The following is a 20,505-nucleotide window of genomic DNA, read 5'->3' as shown; positions in this document are numbered from 1 at the left end:
TTAAAATGGAAAATGAAGAAAAATACTCAGCTGGTCACACGACATCTGTGGTGAAAGAATCAGTATTATCATTTCAGGTCGCTGATCTTTCCCAGCGATTCCTGTTGATAGCTTTAAACTGAACCAGCTCTTCAACTCTTTTGTTTTACTGTTGTAAAGAAGGAATACGTGCATCCTGGGTTATTAACCCTGGCTTTCGCTACATTGATCACTAAAGTGAACCATTCTTTTCAATTACAAGCAAAAACAGAAAATGCTGGAAAAACTCAGCAGGCCTAACAACATCTGTGGAGAGAAAGACAGAGTTAACGTTTCGAGTCTGCATGACTCTTCTTCAGAGCTAAAGAGAAGTAAAAATGTGATGAAATTTATACTGTTTAAGGGGGTAGTAGCAGGTGAAGCTGGATAGAAGCCCAGCAATTGGTGGAGGCAAAGGAAAGATTGACAAAGATGTCATGAACAAAAGGACAAAGGGGTGTTAATGGTAGTGGTACTGGCTAAAGGAAGTGCTGATGGTGGCATTAAAGTCAGAAAGCAGAATGTAATAGCAGGATAAGGGTAAGCATCCTGGAAAGAACAACATGAACAAGTGACAGATGGTCCTTGTGGGGTTGGGGTTGGGGGGGAGGGGACAGTGGTGGGAAAAAAGATCAAAAGTAGGATAAAAGGTGGGGATAAAACAATGAATAAAAATTAAATTAAATAAAAATAAAAATAAGTGGATAAAAAAAATTAATATTGAAAAAAGGGGATAAAAAAGGGGTGAGGATGGAAGAGAGAGTTCATTGTCTGAAGTTGTTGAACTCAATGTTAAGTCTGGAAGGCTGTAAAGTGCCTAGTAGGAAGATGAGGTGCTGTTCCTCCAGTTTGCGTTGGGCTTCAATGGAACATTGCAGCAGGCCAAGGACGGACATGTGGGCATGAGAGCAGGATGGTGTGTTGAAATGGCTAGTGACAAGAAGGTCTGGGTCATGCTTGCGGACAGACCGAGAGTGTTCCACAAAGCGATCACCCAGTCTGCGTTTGGTCTCTCCGATGTCGAGGAGACCACATTGGGAGCAGCAAATGCAGTCGACCAAATTGAAGGAGATGCAAGTGAAACTCTGCTTCACCTGAAAGGAGGAAAAGGATTCTTTTCAATTATTTAGATGCTGTTTGCACTGAAAATCTTTATTAATCAAATTCCTTTTTTTTTTATCCACCTCATTGGTTTGTTCACCCTTGGATATTCCACCTTTAGTGGCCTCATAGCTTCTTTATGTGGTGTGAAATGTTGGATAGTATTACATAAATGTTTTACATCTAGTGCATGCCTGTCACATCTCCAAGAATCACACTTAAAGGTGTGATGAATACAAAATGTGCATAATAAATATAAAATTATTTTTCAAACTTGCACCTCATTGGTCAGATAGCATTAACGGAAAAGCCACAAATTACCACTAAATAAGCAGGGAATGAATTAAGATAATAAATATGATGGAGGGGAAGTGGAAGGACTAGAATTGCTCATAACTCTCTTCAAAAATATACTTGGTCACTGTTTCTTTAGAAAGTTATATATACTATTCTTTTCAGTACTGCTGAAGAAAAAGACATGCTGTTGAAACCTTTTGCTTTGCGCTCATCAGGACAGAGTCACAAGAGTACCAAATCTAAAGGGAACAACAATTTACACTGCATGAGCAGAGGGTGCTGATTGATTGAGGTTTTGCCATGGAGATTTCACCAGGGAACAGTTAACTGCCTGGCGAACCAAGCAGGTTGACTCTGATTGGTCAAGGCATTGCCATGGGGAATGAACCAGTGTGGCTCACTTATGCATGCTAGAAGCTATTTACACAAGGGGCCCTGTCCTTTACAAACAGAAAGAGCATCTTTGTGCATTGCACCTTTTTTAACTCAAAAAGAGCTTGGGGGACAACCATTCCCTGGTTCATTCACCATGGCAACTCCTTGACCAATCAAAGTTAACCTACCTGGTTTGAATTTAAACAAAAGCTTGGCAGTTAACTGTTCCCTGATGCATTCTCCATGACAACATCTCTACCAATCAGAATCATGTGTCCAACCAATCTGCACCCTCTTCTCATGCAGTATAAATTGTTCTTCCCTTTAGATTTGGAATTTTTGCAAATCTGTCCTGATGAGTGCAAGGCAAAAATGTTTCCTCAGCATGTTGCTTTTTTTTAGCAATACTTCAAATTCTGTATTAACAAATGACTATATATAACTTATCCATAAAATTGTTGGATATGTGATTAATATGTCTGTCTCTTCGTGAGGTCTAACATCTAACATTTGCCATCAGGCTGGACTTAAATCTTCTCTTGCAGAGCTTCCATTTATCAATGGCTATGGTTGCTGTCTGTATTCTTGGTACAGCTGTTTGTTCTCCTCTGTTGCTGGGGCTTTCTTTGTTTTTGTGTATAGCCATTATTGTTTCTCCAACTGCAGCTGAAACTACTTTCTGGTCCATGCTGCAAACACAGCAACTTTTCCTTCTCTTCCTCCTACTCCTGAGCTACTGGACTGCTCCTTTGTCTTTCTGTCTCACTTCCCCAGGCCCCAGTCACCCCAAACTCCAACAAATAAACTGTCATGAAAATAATTTTCATAATATTATTGTAATTTATTATAGAGGTAGGTTAGGAATGGGGCTTGGATTAGTTTCTCTGTGTGTGTGTTGGGGGGGCTGGTGTGGGGGATTTAATTGAATTTGAGGCAGCTGGTCTGGAGCTTTTGGTTATCCAAAGGGAAGCTAGGTTTGAAATGCTAAATACGTAAACATGGCTCAAGTTTTAGAATGTGAGGTGTGAGGAATGTTTGCATTTTTAGATAACTTAGATTAGTTTGAATTTCAAAGAGATGGTAAGATGTTACATCTAGCTAAAAGAAGCTAAGTCAAACAGTGTGTTTATTTTTCACAAAGGTTACTGATAATATGAATACAATGAAAAATTTATAATGTGAGAAAAGTAAAGTTACAAAGGCATATTGGAACAATGGAATTTACATTAAAAAGGGAGAAACATGTATAAAGGAGATGAGGGTTTGTGTAAGGGGGAAGGCATTCTAAGCTCCAAAGGCTGTGAAAAGCCACCAGCCTCCATATATCAAGTTGCTGTCTACAGGAACCAAAGCTAAGAAAACTCACTATGAATATCACTGTCCAGGATATTATGTGCTTTGCCTGGATCTGTTGAAATTTATTTGTTTTTATGTTTCCTCTACAGAGGTGTAACTGGGAGTCAGATTAATTGGGGAACGTAGGAGTTATTAAAGTAGTAATCTGTAGACCTATGTATGTGCTTAAAATCTTTTCTTTTATTAATAAATGTTTAATTTAGTTTTGTTAAAAAAAAAAGAAACCTCTAAGCCTGGATGGACTTATTACTACTAAATTAAAGGTACACATCTCAAAATAAAATACAAATTGCAAAACAGTTGTGGCAGCTGTTTCAAGTTTCCCTCTGAGATTTGAGCAGCTTGGCATTTACCATCTGTCTTGCCATAACAAACTTCATAAGTACAGTGCTGCCAATTCCAGAACTATTCATACTGCAGTTTCATTCCAGGAATGGACTTTGTGCTGTGGTGTCAGGTGGGAATTTCTGGTCTCCTGACAATTGGAAATCCCTGCCTACATCCAGGTTTTGCTCCCACAGGAAAGTGGCTTGGCAGCATTAGGCGTAAGCTACACCAGATCTGGGAATAAAGTCACATTTGTGAATTTGGGTGGAAAGCATTGTTATGAGCTTGAGATAGGAGCTTGGAAGACACAGAGTGCCTCTGTGAACTGGAGGGGTTGTTTGCAGGCAGAGAGTAATTCTGTGAACTAGAGAAGGCAAGTACATCTGGATGGAAGCGCAGAGTGCTCTTAAAGAGGGGATAGGCATTTACGAGGTGAAGGGCAGAATAACTTCACTTAATTTTTTGGTACGTGATCAGCCAGTTGGCTTGTAAATGACTGTGGATAAACCCAAAGATCACAGAAAAATAAATTTTAAACTTCAATTGCGAAATAATTATTTTGAAAATTAACAACATTTTACATTGTATTTTCTAAAAACCAATTCTTGAACATGCAAACTCCCAGACATTTCCCCTGCTCCCACCCCTGCCCCTGACCCTGTAGAAGGGTGTGAAGCAGGGGTAGCAGTAATGTTTCGAAGAAGTGTGTGCTTCTCAATATACTGGCTGACTTTGAACAGTTGTCCACCTCAATAAGTTGAACTCTTGCAAGAAATAATTCAAGAAGTAGAATATCTTGGGGTTAAATTTGTTTGCTATCTAAACACGCTGATATGTTTTTTGACTTATAAATATACTTCAGCTGAAAGACACATCACTCAGTGAGCCAGCTTGTGGTTATAATGTTACTTGCTTAATTTCCTTACTAATATTGCATATGTGCAGACCTTAAATGATTATGTAAATATAAGAAAACCTGTTGGTAAGAGAAAAATGCATCTGCTGTCACTTTGAAATATTATAAGCCAAGGTATTTGAGATTTAAAGGTTGATTAAAGTGATCTCTTTGCAATCCTGGCTCCATGGTAGAACTCAATTTCACTCTCCATCTTCTTTCCATATTTTATATCTGCTTGCAGGAGAAGCTTGTATTAAACAGATAGCATTGCTTACAGAGAGGAAGGGGAGAACCACTGAAGTTATTACTTGATCCTGATGAAGAGAGGGCGATCAAGATTGTGGGTGACGAGAAAAATTGAGGAGCACTCAAAGTGCTAGCTATCATATATCAGTCCCTTTAAGCTCATTTCAGGAATAATCCTTCCCTTCTCCTTAACATAAGCAAACACCTTGCCTTCATTTAATGCTTTTCCACAGTGACTTAATTGAATACTTGTGAATTCTGGTTAAGGGCAACTACGGCAACTAGGGAAGGGCAATAAATGCTGGCCCAGCCAGCGAAGCCCATATCCCGTGAATTAATAAAAAAATATATATTGGGCGGAATCTTGTGCCCTCCTCAGTAGCAGTTTTGGTAGGAGGCGACAGTTAATCCAGCCCACCACCTTCTCCCTTCCACCCCAATTTAAATCTTTAGCAGTAAGGCAGGTAGATGGCTTTACCACCCCATAGCCATTTGAGGCCCTGAACTGGGCAATTAATGGCCACTTAGGGGCCTCAACCCACTGCCGTTTTCTATTAACCCAATGATGGGCACCGAGCTTGCCATGTAGGGAACATGACAAGCAAATCTTGGTGTTTTTGCATGCAGCTCCAGTGGAGTGTGGGGGGGCGGTGTGGGGGGGCGGGGGTGGGGGGGTGGGGGGGGGCGCAAAGTGCCTGGTGCAAAGGCACTCAGTGCCTGATTGAGGGACCCGGCATTGGGAAGGGGAGGGCCTTCTGAGAGCAGCCCCCAGCCCATGCTGCTGATGCGCCCCCCCCTCCCCACCTTGTGAACCCCTTCTGGCCATCACTCACCCGTGTCTGGGTCCCTTCTCAATCCACGGCCTCAGGTGGATGTGGTACTGGTAGCAGCCACCCCTTCCTCAGTGATGCTGCTGAGTACAGAAGAGTTTCAAGCCTCTGATTGGCTGACAGCTCTCAGTGGATGGGATTTCCACCTCCAGCGTCCTTGATCCCAGCGAAGGCCCCACCACTGGCCTGTCGAGTTCTGAAGGCACTAGATATTTCGGGCCTTCCTAAAAAGAGGTGGTGTGGGGCTCCCACTGGTTCTCCAACCAGCAGCCAAAACCCCCGTTGCTTCCACTTGCTTCCACCCATTGTGTTGAAAACCAGTAACCACGGCCTTCCCTCCCTCCAACTCCCAGCTCCTCACTTGTGTACATCTCGTCTTTGATGGTAATTTGAAGAAGAACTCATGATCTGGTTCAGTTTTTCTGACAAAGAGCATTAAGCATGCTGTTTGTTTATGCAACTAGACACTAAAGTTGAGTTTTTTTAATAGATATAATAGCCTGAACATCTTATGTGGCAGCTTAGATAAAACCAAGTTATAGTGTGCGGAGAATAAGCCATAAAATGCCATCAAAGTATTTTATTCAATTATCTGAAAAACTTTCACAATTGGACAGTAAGAAAACTAACTCTCAAACTAAGTAACTAACTAACTAAGAAAACAACACTGTAGAATTGAGAGTAGAAAGTTGATTATAAATCTGCTTCCACCTTTTACAGAATTCAGAATTAAAATGATTCTTGTTCATATAAATTTTTTTTCAGACAGAAAAATAACCACTAAAATACCATATATTTAGAACAAAACTGACCTTTCAAATTCCAGAAGAATTTCAATCAAATGTAAAGGGACCCTCCTCTGCTGTTGTGCACTTTTCTGGTTTTCCTTTGCTTGGTAACACTCTTGCATGCCTTATCATAGCAAGAGCACTTCCAGCAATGGATTTCTTCCACCCATTGAACCACTACCTCAGGAGTCCCCCAAGGATCTATCTTTGTCACCCTGCTCTTTCTTATTACATGCTACTCTTTGGTCACATTGTCTGAAGACATGAGGTCAGCTTCAACATGTACGGTGATGACATCCAGCTCGACCTCTCCACAGCCTTATTTGACCCCTCTACTGCCTCAGTACTCTTCAGACTGCTTGCTTGACTTCCAGCACTGAATGAGCTGTTACTCCTTCTGATTAAATATGGGAAAGATTAAGGCATTAACAGAACAGAGGTGACTTTTCCAAACTTGGTAATTAAAGGAAACCCATGTGGAAAAATTGTCAAAGGTAGGAATGCAAGGCTTATCACTCACTTTACCCATAGTTAAATAACCACTTATTACAAATCTGTTCCTTTTTTAAAAAATCTTCCAAAAGAATGAAAAGCGGCTATCTGTAATTTGTGCTTGAAAGTACATATTTTATGTGGTGTATGTGTAATACTGCTGGTAGTTCTTGAGAAAGTTATAGTTTGATTTGGTATAAATTAAGCAGCGTTGACACATCTTGTATAATCATATCCATTGCTTGTATATGGTAAAACCTATCTACATATTCCAATTCATATAAAGCTTCCTGGTGCTAATTAGGATCTAAGTAAGTCTAGTCTTGCAAATAACCATCTTTAATCTGAGGGACATCAGCAAGAAGCAAACAGATTTAAAATTAATTTTATTTCAAAAGTTGCCTACACAAATACATTTGATTGTATTATAAAAGCTGTGCCTTGAACCAACTAACTTACCAATCCTTTATAATCCCATTTGCAATATCCATACAACCATCTATTGCTGGCCAGGGCCTCCACACTTCCAAATTTAACCAAAATGGCCTTATTGATATTTTTGTGTTAACTGGCTTATATTTATCATCTTTAGAGCCTACCGCTGCCATGCCTGCTTCTGTCCATTCCCTCTCACCTCCAGGGTAGATGGTGGTTTGGAGCTCCCATGCCAAATTTCTTTGACTGAACCCAATGTTGCCAAAATTATTCCTGAAGTGGCTAGTCCTTCACTTCTGCTCCTCGTGCGGCCGCACTCGATCTTTATTCAATAGCGCCCTATGATAGAAAGGCTGATAATGGTAACTTAGGGCAGAATTTTTAGTTGGCGGGCAGCCATGTGCCTGACCTGCTCAAGCGTTAAATAAAGCGCGTTGACGTCGGCCGATGTCAATGTGCACTCGTGATATTTCACCAGGCGGGCGCGCGATGGAGATGGATGCGCTCCCACCATTAATTGAGTGGCCAGTTAAGGCCCTTGAGACACCAATTGTCTCCGACTTTACATAGCCCACGTGATCTTTAGGCCGTCGCACGGGCAAAATGGGAAGGCCACAATTTGCAAAACCTCATCCACGGGTGGGATAAGAGGGGTCAGTGGCCTTGTCAAAGCGATTAGTTAGGAGTGCAGGATATTACTTGCTGCTGGTTGCTTCTGTGAACAAGACAGCTTCATTTCACTTCAGAGCTGCATTCAGATATTTTAGTGGCTTCAGTTCAGGACTCAACTGTTGTTTTCCAGGTCCCCGGTGGATTTATACCACTTGGGGCCTTCCAGGTATTAGACAGCCTTCCCTTACCCTGTTAATGGGGTTTGTGGTCTCTGCTGGAGGCACCTCCTCTGAGGAGGAAGAGAGGGCTAGAAGGGGGGAGGAGGCCAGGTGCCTATTCAGCTGCCAGGGGAGTGACCTGTGGGAGGAGAGGTGCAGGCACAAGGGGTGCAGGGCCAACAGGAAGTCCAAGGCGGAAGGGGCCGCAGAACACGTCACTATCCTGCTACCAGGGTTTACAGGCGGCAATGCAGCTACCTCAATATGTCTGAGGTGCAATGCCAAAGGAGGCTCCGTCTCTCACGGGAGACAGTGACTTCCATCTGTCAGAGGATTGGCCCTGAGATCAGCTCCAACTGCGTGGATGGACATCCCATGCCAGTGACGCTGAAGGTCATGGTGCCCTCAACTTCTATGCCTCAAGCGCTTTCCAGAGGTCAGTGGGGGATCTTTGTGGAGTGTCCCAATCAGCTGTCCATAGTTGCGTCAAGCTGGTGACAGACGCTCTGTTCAGGAGTACATTGAATTTATGGTACAGATGAAGCCAGCCAGGCAGAGCAAGCTGGAGGCTTCACAGTGGTTGCTGGATTCCCTGCATCTAGGGGGCAATTTACTGTACACATGTGGCCATCAAGGTGCTAGCAGGTGAGCCCGGTGCCTTCATCAACAGGAAGGGCTTCCACTCTATGAACGTGTAGATAGTGTGTGATCACAGGATGCAGATTCTGCAAACCTGTGCAAGGTACCAAGGCAGCTCCCATGATGCTTACATCCTGAGACACTCCCAGGTTCCGAGGTTCTTCAGTGCTCCGGCCCGGCTTGATGGATGGCTGCTGGGAGACAAGGGCTATCCCCTCAAAATGTAGCTCATGATGCCTCTCCACCATCCAAGAACAGAGGCCGAGCAGCGGTACAATAGGAGCCACGCCTCCACAAGGGCAGTGGTAAAGAGAACCATAGATCTTCCCAAGATGCGCTTCCGATACCTGGACCGTTCAGGAAGCGCACTCCAACACTGCCCAGATTGTGTGTCACTGATAGTGGTTGCATGCTGCACTCTCCACAATCTGGCACTGGAAAGCGGGAACACAGTGGAGGAAGAAGATCTTGATGCAGCTGCACAGGCAACATACGGTGAGTCCAGTAGTAAGCCCAAGGACGAGCACGGTGAGGAGAACGCTGAGGGCATAGACGCAGGCCTGGGTAACCTATAGGGAGGCAAGGACACCCGGGATGCTTTGATCCAACGCTCCTTCAGCTAGACTACCAAATAAGAACCACCATCACATGCCAGGGTTGCAGGCTCCATACTCGTTCCCTGTTAGGGCCATTTCCTTGGTCAACATAAACTATGTGCCTTTGCAATAAAGTTTCAGGAGACACATGTCCATCATAATATCATGGCCTACCCTGCCCCTACAGAACAAATGAAGCATGCAGAGGCCAGCTGCACAAAATAACATGTCATTTACTTGTGAATGTTGAAAGTAGCAGAAATTAACATGAACCAGTGTTTTCCATCACACCTTTAAAAAATGAAGAAAAATGGGGGAACCAAATATCACCTGTGATAAGCCCATGTTGTGCTTAAGGTGTTTTAAGTTTTCACTTGCCAGTGCTACATCTAGGTGCTCCCCCTCGCTGGCACTGGCATTGGAGACAGCCTGCTCACTCTGCTGTCCTGTTGGCCTTGATGACCTTGGCGGGCATCCTCTGGCCCGTGGAGCCTGTGCTGGCCCTGCCAGGGAAGGCGTGGCCAGTGCCATGGCTGGCATCTCCCCAGTCGCCACAGCCTCATCAGATGCCACAGTCACTGGCAGAGTGGCAGAGCAGCTGCTGAGAGGAGCCCATAGAGGCAGCTCGTGTGCCAATGTCAGGTTGCTTTGCACCTCCCTGCTTGCCATTGATGTACAGGCACCTAGCTGGGATACTGGGTGCCCAATCCATCTCCTACACTGACACTGACCAGCTGATGTCATTGCTGGTGTGAGGGCTTGCAGGTCCGAGCGCATCCCCAGGAAGCCCTGATTGAGCTCCTGGAGCAGCCTCTCCATGAGAGTCGCCACTCTCTCCATGGAGGAGGCACTGTGCTCGGCCATGAGGGTCAACACAGTGCTTATGCTCCACATGGATTCCTCCACAACGAACACCATGGCACGCATTCCCTCATTTATCTCCGCCGGATCCTCCCCCACATCCTGCTAGACATCTAGCATCTGCTGCCTCAGGGAGGACTCCAGAGGCCCATCATCAGCCATCGACTGAGCATGTCCCTGGTTCCCAGCAGTCCTCCGACTGCTGGTGCCCTGGGCACTCTCTGCCTCTGCCTGCACCTCAAGCGAGTGTGAAGTACCCTCACCAATGTGCACCGATAGACTACACAGTGATGTTATGCCCACCAAGGTGCTGGTATCTGCGCTGGTGCCTGCTTGACAGAGAGGGTGACGCAGGTGTGTGGTGGGCATGGTGGTTTTCGGGGGTCAGGGGTGGGCCTTCAGGGTCCTCATAACGAATGCCGTTGAGCCTAAAAGGGAGAAGAAGGACATGTCATTAGTTTAAGTCATGAAACTGTCACTGTGCATGTCTGGCACCTTGATGAGGCAGAGATTTTTATCATGGTGCCCTCGTCTTTCGATTATCAATGGCAATTCCAGGCTCACATCAATATAGAGACTACACTGGAATGGTAGCAATAATCGACATTCTCACCTCAGTGCACTGCACTCTTACCTTCCTCTGGCACCCCAACCTCACCGCGGCTGCTTGACCGAGGTGCATGGTGCCTCTCCAGCTCCAGGGCCTCCTGCTCATATTGTGATAGGACGAGGAACCATCAGTCCATGACCTCTCAGCATTGTTATGGGGTGTTTTCTCCTGAAAGGGCAGAGGAACATTGATTATTGCACTCTCTACCTGCAGCACCATTGCAGCCTGGCCAACCCCACCTGAGGAACACCTCACAGGGCTCAGGCAATTTGTGACTCTGGAGCCGCAAGGCACTCAGTCCAAGCAGCCAGGGCTCACCCCCTTGGCCAGCTCCTGCCTCACTGACATTTGGCACTGCCACCCTAACACCCCTTAGGTCCATGGGGGGGATGGGCAGCTTTTAACCGTTCTGCAAAGTGACCCATGCCAACACGGTACTCACCCTTCCCGAACGCAGTAGATTGTTAAAGCACTTATGGCACTGGACCCATGTGCACCTCACCACATCATGGCTGCTGACCCTGGATGCCACCTCCTCCCAGGTCGTTTTGGTGAGTTTGGGGGGCCTCTCCCTCTGATCCATGGGGACAAGGAGGGCAGCGAGACGCTCATCTGAGAAACGCAGGGCTGACTGCCCCGCCGACCTGCCCTCCCGCCTGCTGTGTCCACCCACTATGATCTCCATTGGCAACACATCCACGTCTCTCAGTGGCAGCCTTCCAGGGGCTGCCGAGGCTGCATTTGAATTGGCTGCAGGTTCACCATTGGACCCTGCGGACATCATGCCCACCCCTTTGCACACATTCCAGGCCACGTAACATGCTGGGCGGGCCTTAATTGGCCCGCCCACATAAAATTGTGGAGCCCTGCCAATTGCAGGCGGCGATCGGATACCCGATCGCCCCCACCGATCCCGCACGCCAAGGGTAAAATTCTGCCCTTAAAATGTGACAGATGACGCACCACTCAACTGGCTTTTTGCACTATATGGATGATAACTAGTGAGTTGATGGCTTCCTGGCTCGTGCCTTGTTATCTCAAAACTGAAGAGAGGTTGGACAGACATTTTTTGCTGGATGACTCCTGAATTGGCTGCAGGTTTTCTCTATTTGTTTCCCTCCTAGAAGTGTGCATGTGGGTGGATTGGGAGCAAATTGGGAAGTGAAATCTGCTGATAAAAATAATAATCTATTTGCGTTGTCTTCTATATGAAGTCAAACTTATACATTGTTTCCAAAGAAAAATTAATTAATAACAGGGCACATCCTTGAGAAAAGAAGTCTGTTTACAAAATTGTAAGTCTAGCCTGTTCCACTGATTTTTAAATGTGTGCATTTCTCAAATCCCCATTCTATTAAACAACGGGCATAACATGAGATCACAGTATAGAATCTAACAAAATACACCCAAAGATTTATAGAGGATAAATTATTTTTAAATTAATTCTCGTGCAAGGACCTTTCAGTTCATATTTGTGACTTGGATGTTTTTTCCATACCACTAATTTCCGGGGTGTCCTTGAGTGAGTGCATCAAAGCCCTAAAGGACATGGTTATTTATTTAAGACTGCATTTCAAACACATGATCTGTTAACATCCTCTATTGTATACTATTCTGCATTCAAGATTAAAATTATCTAATTGAACACAGGCTACGATCATACTGAGTGGTGGAGCAGGTTCGACAGGCAGTATGGTCTTCACCTACTCCCATTCCTTACGCCCTATTCTGTGTGGAATCCAAACCCCTGCAATTCCAGTGCTATTCTTGTATTAATGTAGCTGTGACCTGGGTTTAACAAAATTTGCAGCAACACCTTTTCTTTATAAAGTTGTGAAATCATTCAAGACAAAGGCCATGCTATTTGTGATCAGCTGGAGATGATCTGAGTTTAATGGGATCACTGGGTATTCAAACTGCCCTGACTCTTAAGTATATTAATTGGCATGTGAACAAAATTGATCCTGTATAGAGAATTGCAATAATTAGCTAACTGTCTCTCTCACTTGAGATTTTATGAAAGCTAAGTATCAATGAATCACCTTTTTTAATTCCTGTTACAGCTGATAATATCTTGGATGTAGTTCAAATATTAGAGTTTTTGGAATGCATTTTGGAATGCAGATGTCATGATCCTTAGTTTGTGCAACTTGTACTAAATCTGAACAGCTGTTACAGTTTTACTTGTCTTGGTGACCCTGGCTAAACACACAACAGATGTTTTATATGTACTTAAAAAACATATTCAGATCTAAAAGTCCAAGAGGAGACCAGATAATAAGATTCAAGGATATAACGTGCAAGAAATTATCAGTAGCATAACTTTATGTCTTATAGAACATAATAATTGTGAGCAAGTAATGCAATTCAAGATAGAACTTCCCCTACATTGGGCATGATTTTCCCCTCGGCGATTTGGGGGCGGGGCCCGCTTGCCAAGGGGAAAATGATGCAGGATGGCGTCGGGAGGAATCCCCAACGTCATCCCGGTCCCTTTAAATTTTTAGGAAGGCGGGCGGACAGCGAAATCAGCTGTCCGCCCGCCGACCTGTCAATGGCCAATTGAGGCTATTGACAGGCTCATTAAGATAATTAAAGACCTGCCCGTCCAAGCTTAAGGCTGGTGGGCAGGCCAGGAGCCCCAGCGGGGTCCAGATTATTCATGAAACTTCATCCACTGGCGGGATGAAATTTCATGTCCGTTTTTTTTAAACATTTAATAAATTTTATGTGTTTATTATTAACATGTCCCATTTTGTGTGACACTGTCACATGAGGGGGACATGTTAATAATTTTATTATTTTTCTATTTTTAGACTTTACTTACCTGTCACGAATCTCCCTGAGACAGGACTTTGCCTCAGGGAGCAGTGCGCTCTTTCGTGCGCATGCGTGAATGCCTCCCCCCTCACAGGAAGCGCATAGCGCTTCCCGTCGGGCAGGCCGCTGGGCAGGCCTTAATTGGCCCGCCCACTCAAAATGGCAGCGGGCCCCGTTTCGGTGGCGGTGGTTGGCTGCCTGCCCGCTGCTGAGCCGGTGGGGCCCGCACGCCATCGAGGGCAAAATTCTGCCCATTGTGTCTGAGAAATAGTATTTCTCAGGTGCAATTAGAGGGAAATGGGCAGGTGACCTTCTATGTCAGACCTTCACCTTCATTGCATCTTGATGTGGGATTTTCTGGCGCCTCCTATTAGAATTAGGTCTGTGCCTGTATTTGTATCCAGGGAGAAAAAAACACTATCATTCACCTAGAAATTGGACCGCTTAACATCTGATTTTCAAGCAAAAAAACAGGCATTGACGAACCCAATATTGGGTATCTTGTGCGAACATGGGGCAGAATTTTCTGCCTGTCGGGCGGGCGGGCACGACCCAATCTCCAGCAGGTGGGGAGCCGATCCCCGCCGGAGAAGTGGGTCCCGCCGCCATTTTACATGGGCGGGCCAATTAAGGCCCGCCCAGCAAGACGTCCGGCGGGAAGCGCTATGCGGGGGGGATTCATGCATGCGCATGAAAGAGCGCACATCTCCCTGAGGCTAAGTGCTGCCTCAGGGAAATCGCTGACAGTTTTAAAAATGTTAAAAATAGAGGAAAAAAAAATTCCTTAACATGTCTGCCTCATGTGACAATGTCACATGAGATGGGGCACGTTCATATATTGCACTAAAACTTTATTAAACTTTTTAAATCCCTACATGAAACCTCATCCTGCCCATGGATGAGGTTTCATGTTTTTTCTATTGCCTGCCAGGGCTCCTGGCCTGCCCGCCAACCTTAAGGTTGGATGGGCAGGTCCTTTAATTGTTTCAATGATCCTGTCAATGGTCTCAATTGGCCATTGACAGGTCGGCGGGCTGGCAGCTGATTTTGCTGTGCCCCTGCCTTCCTGAAAATTTAAATGGGGCTGGATGACGTCAAGGGTTCCCCCGATATCATCCCGCATCTTTTACGCGTTGGTGAGTGGGCCCCGCCCCCTTCTCGCCGACGGCAAAATTCAGCCCATGATGTGGTGGCATGGTAGCCACCATACTGGACTTAGCTGCTTTCAGGTATCACTGGTGATTGCCCGAAAACAGTGAAATTTAATTATACAAAGAAGTATCTTGCAACAATTGCAAAACACTCCTGACATGGTTAGTATCATGATGGAGCTTGCACTTCACAATGCCCAGCAAATCTTTTTGTTTTTGCAGTGGTCTAACTAGTGCTCCTTGGGAACTGCCTGAGGCTGTGAAAGAAGCACAAAAGGTTAAAACCTACCTGAATGTGAAAAGGAAGAGGAGGAATGCTGGCTCCAATTAAAACAGTACCCCATTGGTGGTCGTTGTTAATAAATGGTAGTTCTAAATTGTAGCAATATAGCCACTTTCAAACCAATTTGGGTTCGGTTACATGAAAATATCTCAAAACTATTGGCATTTTCTCAAGTCTAATGATTTGCTTTACCCAAGTATTTGTTATAATCCATATTTTAGAATGGTGTTAGGAGACATTTGTAGCATAATCTGAACTCGAGCTTAAAATACATCGTCCCATTTGCTATCCTAACCAGTTACTTTTGCTATTAACATGGAGTCTAAGTAGCATTGATGTGATTGGATTTTAAATCCGTCAAGGTTATAGAAAGGGGAAAATCACTGCTTTCCCCTTGTTAAAAAATAAAATTCAGGAACAGAAAAGGGAGTGAGAGACTCCAATAAGTGTAAGCTCTCTATGGCAATTTAGATAAATGTAGTTTACTTCTGAATTTTGGCACATGTGTTAGGTTCTCATTGTTTCCTTTAAAGTGGAGAAGCCAGTGGAGTTATGTGATAACAATACATGCAGGGATTCTGTGCTGGATGTATCTCAGAAATTGATATTAGGAAGGCTAATCTCAGTCTAAATTAAGATCAAATATATGACTGAGAAATACCTTCTTACTGGATGCCTTTTCTTTCCACAGATTAAACTCGTAGAACCTACAGAGATTTTGACTACAAGGTTGTTTGAAGGCTTGATAATGAAGAGTTGGGAATTAGCAGCAAAAATCACAAAACGTGAGTCTATATCTGGCTTAAATGTGTGGACATATTGCCCTCTTAATGAACAATGTATTTAACATTGCTATTATTTATACACATTTCGAGCATACTGTACAATTTATATACTTTATTATTAATCCAAGATGACCTGAAATAATTTCAATAATTGTAATGATAAAGTTGAGTTTTATTTTAAATCAGGCATGAGCTCAAACTTCAACAGGTGCCTTAAACTTGCTTGGTCCAGGAAATAGAGGGAAAAAATTCAGCTACAGTCCATCCCAGGTAGCTAAAGGAAATGGAGGTGGAGATACTGGAAGGGCCATAATCCTTCAATATTTCCTAGGTACGGGGAAGGTGCCAGAGAATTGGAGAGTAGCAAATGTGACAATCTTATCCAAAACAGGGTGTAAAGACAGTCCTAGCAACTATGGACCAATCAGTCCTGGGTAAGGTTTTAGAAATAATGATCAGAGAAAAAAATCAAGAGGCACTTGGAGAGGTTTAATTAAGGAGAGCTAGCATGGATTTGAAAGAGGCTTGGCTAATCTAATTGAATTTTTTCATGAAGTAATAGAGAAGGTTAATGGGGAATATTTGTTTTCTATATGGAGTTAAAGAAAGTGTTCGACAAAGTACCACCTATAAGGCTAACAAAACTGAGGCCCGTGGAATAGGAAGGTCAGTGTCAACTTGGATAAGAAAACAATTTGGCTTAAGGACAGAAAACAGCGAATTGTTGTAAATGGTTATTTTTCAGACTGGTTGATGGTAGATAGTAGTATTTCCCAAGGGTCAGTGCCAGGATCACTTTGCTTTATCCTGAGGACATGGATATTGGAATATAGAGTAAAATTTCAAAATTTGCTGATGATATCGAACATGGAGGACTGGCAAACAATAAGGATGATACCAAGAAAAAGCAAAATACTATGGATGCTGGAAATCTGAAATAAAAACAGAAAATGCTGGAAAAACTCAGAAGGTCTAACAGCATCAGTGGAGAGAGAAAGACAGAGTTAATGTTAATGGACTCAAAACATGAACTCTGCTTCTCTCTCCACAGATGCTGTTAGACCTTCTGAGTTTTTCCAGAATTTTCTGTTTTAATAAGGATGATACTAATTGATTGCAATAAGGCTAGCAGAATAGGTAGACAAGAGGCAGATGGAATTTAATACAGAAGTGTCAAGTGACGCATTTTGGCAAATGGGATAGGATCAGGCAATATAGACTCAATTACACAATTCTAAATAGTGTGCAGAAACAGAAGGACCTGCTCTTTTCTTGGGCAGGGAGATGGTTGAATTTTTGTGTAGGTGGATATTTACTTCTTGTCACCATATGTTGCTGTTTTAATGGACTGTCCTGCCCAAGACACCTTCAATATAAAGCATAAATCTTCATATTTTCTTATCCAACACAGTGCTTGGAACCTGTCCATTAGCTATTCTAAATTGTTTCTTCACCACGGCTTTCCTAAAAGAAATCCTAAATGCATTCACAAACATCTGCATATTTAAATAGCATTTTCTTATGTGCATAGATCTTTGAACATGGCAGGACATAGAGTGGTTAGCAAAGCACATATGATTTTGGGCATCATTAATAGAGGCATTGAGTACAAAATCAGTAAAGTTAGGTTGCAACTGGTGTACTGCATCCAGTTTTGGCCACCACAATTTAGGGGGTATGTGAAGGTTTTTGAGGAGGTGTAAAGGAGATTTACCTGATGAGTTCCAGCAGTAGGGGATTTTAGCCATAAGTTTTGGTCGGGGAAGTTGGTGTTCTCTTTGGAGCAAAGGAGGCTGAGAGGAGGTTTGATATAGGTGTACAGGATTATGATAGGTTTGGATAGATGGATAAGGAAGGTAACTGATAGCACAAGGACTAGAGGACACAGATACAAGTGTTTTGGAGAGGGATGTGGGGGAATGAGGTAATGACCTGGAACTCATTGCCTACGAGGGTGTTGGAAGCAAAGATGATCAATGATTTCAAAAGGAAATTGGATGGGCCCTTGAAGGAAATAAACTTGCAGGACTCTGAGGATAAAGTGAGACACCAAAACTGACTGGATTGCTCCACAGGAAGCCAGCATAGAATTGATGTGCCAAATGGCCTCCTTCTGTGCTATAAATTACTCTCTGACTATGAGTACCTGCTCTGGATCACTGGCCTCTGACCCTTGCTGGAAACAGTATGTGTATATGGACATTGCTGAAAAGCTTACCAATGCCTGCAAGTGTAAATTTTCTAAACCTGTGCAGGCAGCAGGAAGCTGCACTCAAAGGGGATAAAGGATGGTGAATCATCAGCATAGCACTGGCACTATCTCAGTCCCAAATAACTCCTTGTTATAGCATCAGTTTACTGAGTTTAGCCTATTTTCTGTGCTTATACATGATGACTGCATACTTGGAGGAGATAACAAGAAGGCTGGAGCTTGTGCAACTGTACACTGGATACACAGCAATTTCATAAACAAAGAGAGAAAGGGGATGACAGATGGTTCTTTTTTTGGGCAGGGAGATGGTAGAATTTTTGTGTAGGTGGATATTTACTTCTTGTCACCATATGTTGCTGTTTTAATGGACTGTCCTGCCCAAGACATCTTCAATATAAAACACAAATCTTCATCTTTTCTTACCCAACACAGTGCTTGGGACCTGTCCATTAGCTATTCTAAATTGTTTCTTCGCCACGGTTTTTCTAAAAAAAATCCTAAATACATTCACAAACATCTGCATATTTAAATAGCATTTTCTTATGTAAAACAATCTTGCTGATATTTCTCCTGAAATCTATTGCCTCTGCGGGGTGATTATCAACTCTGGACTCCATTTTTCATCTAAAATATGTGGGGGAATGCTGACCCCATTGATTCCCAAGGCCTACCTGATGCCATTTTTCAGCAGGATTGTAAACAGGTGAAAAGTTCATCTGTCAAAAAAATTACAGCCTGTTGGGAAGTGGCCCTTAAGTGGCCATTAATTGGTTACTTGAGGGTCTCAATTGCTGCAAGGATGGGCATGAAGCATTGCCCTCAACCTGTTAAATTCCGGTCAGGTCAGAGGTGAGTAAGTAGGCAGCGGAAAAGGCGCCCACAGAATTTTATGTGCCTGCAAACCCACATACAGGAGGGGACTGTAAAATCCTTCCCCAGTTACCGGACCCTGACTTTCAAGCTTCAGATGCGAATGAGTGAAGCATGTACGATGTGCACAATGCCGAGTTATGCCAAGCATTGTGCAGCCTAAGCAGTTGTCCTGAAAATGAAGCTTTGAATGGATCTTTTTGGTGGAGCCAGGAGAAGCTGGAGTGGTCCTCCTAAGCATAGAAAAAACAACTCTGCTCATTTGAAAACCCCATCTGGCATTACTTAACACAAGCTAGGCCTGATTTGCTGGATAGCTCAGAATGTGAATTTTACTACCGCCTCTCCCTCCCACAACAGGTAAGCTACAACAAAGCACCTATCTGGAATCTTCGCCTCACTGGTAGTGACATTTAAACGGGGGCCGTGCTCCGATATGGTTGAGTTTGCCTCCCAATGTCTACTTGCACCCACAAAACATATCAAAAACTTATTTACATATTGCAATCCATGCACAAAGTCCCACAAGTGGGCTACAGAGATGTGATGAGAAATGAAGCATAAATTAAAGTTAAACTGTGTTCATCAATATACAGTCTGTTTTGCAACTGAGAATTTGTTTAAATGGCAATGCTGCCGCAGTGGCTAATTTAGATGGCAAAAACTTAACTGCTCTGATTAGTCCTGTGACCCGAGGACATTTATGTAACAGAAATTGGATGTTTTTTTTTATAAAAAGGTGATGAATGCAATAGAAATACAATGGGGGATGGAGGGGGGGAGTGGTGGAGGGCGTAAAGTTAACCTTTTCCAAGCCCCAGCAGCTTAAAACAAATTAATTTGAATCAAATCCTTGCAAAAAACCAGCAGAAGCTTTTGGAGCCTCTAGAGTAATTGTGCAGTTTCTTGGAGACTGACACAAAGTGAATAATACCATCAGGGTTCCTTTCTTTTAAGCACATATGAAAGGATTATTGGATTCTTGTGCATCTGTCTCATCCTGGATTTTTTTGGGGTATTTTGAGTGATGAAAGCCTTATCAGATGTACTGACTCAGAAAGGTTACTAAGCCTGAGAAATGCAGGAGCTGAATAAAACTGCACAGTTGAAGCTGAAACCTGCCTTGTTAATGAGTGTATTAGTGCTGATGTTAATCCAATTCCCTGGCAAATTGGGCTTAGCATTACCTTGCAGCCAGAAACCTGTGTTGATGACTGAATATCCACCTGTTAGTTCAATGCTCTTACACAGTTGGGTTCAGTCACTCCTCAAAGTCAGGAGCCCCCACCCTTGGTGCACTCATTACCATCAACAGTGGCTATCTGTCAGTGATTGCTGGCCTGGGCAGTATAAACTCTTAACTTATAAATGCACAGGCTGGTGGTTTATTGTATGTAAATCAGCACTCCTTCGTGTGTGTGCTGTATATATTTAAGTGCTTCAAATTTTTATCTTATGTTCAAAATTGGTTGCTTGTAGTAACGGCTGCAGATATTTTTGTAAAAAAAGGCAAAATAAATTTTAGTTTGGGGCTTATTTAAAAATGCTCTACTGGGAAATAAAATAAATGTTGTATGTGTAGGTACTCCTGTAGTCCTGTTAATTTTTTGAAGGGTCCAATTGGTGGTTTAAAAGACACATAAATCAAAGAGGCAGAAATAGAAACTTAATCATCAGTCTTGATA

The 20,505-nt window shown here is 43.5% G+C and overlaps 1 protein-coding gene across 3 annotated transcripts in view; it reads left to right on the top strand.

Annotated features, from left to right (window-relative positions):
- Window positions 1-20,505, top strand: part of atp10b (ATPase phospholipid transporting 10B) — a 368,600-nt gene that overhangs the window by 117,735 nt on the left and 230,360 nt on the right. For all 3 annotated transcript variants that reach the window (XR_013577824.1, XM_078551015.1, XM_078551014.1), the window contains exon 2: window positions 15,645-15,792. Coding sequence is in view for 1 of the 3 variants with exons in the window: in XM_078551015.1 (XP_078407141.1) it covers window positions 15,791-15,792 (2 nt within the window). In the remaining 2 variants the exon portion in view is untranslated. The remainder of the gene's footprint in view (window positions 1-15,644; window positions 15,793-20,505) is intronic.

The sequence above is a fragment of the Cetorhinus maximus genome, chromosome 10, assembly GCF_964194155.1.
Source record: "Cetorhinus maximus chromosome 10, sCetMax3.hap1.1, whole genome shotgun sequence".
Taxonomy (NCBI): Eukaryota; Metazoa; Chordata; class Chondrichthyes; order Lamniformes; family Cetorhinidae; genus Cetorhinus; species Cetorhinus maximus.
The sequence above is the reverse complement of the archived record's forward strand: the minus strand, read 5'-3'. Positions and strand labels throughout refer to the sequence as shown.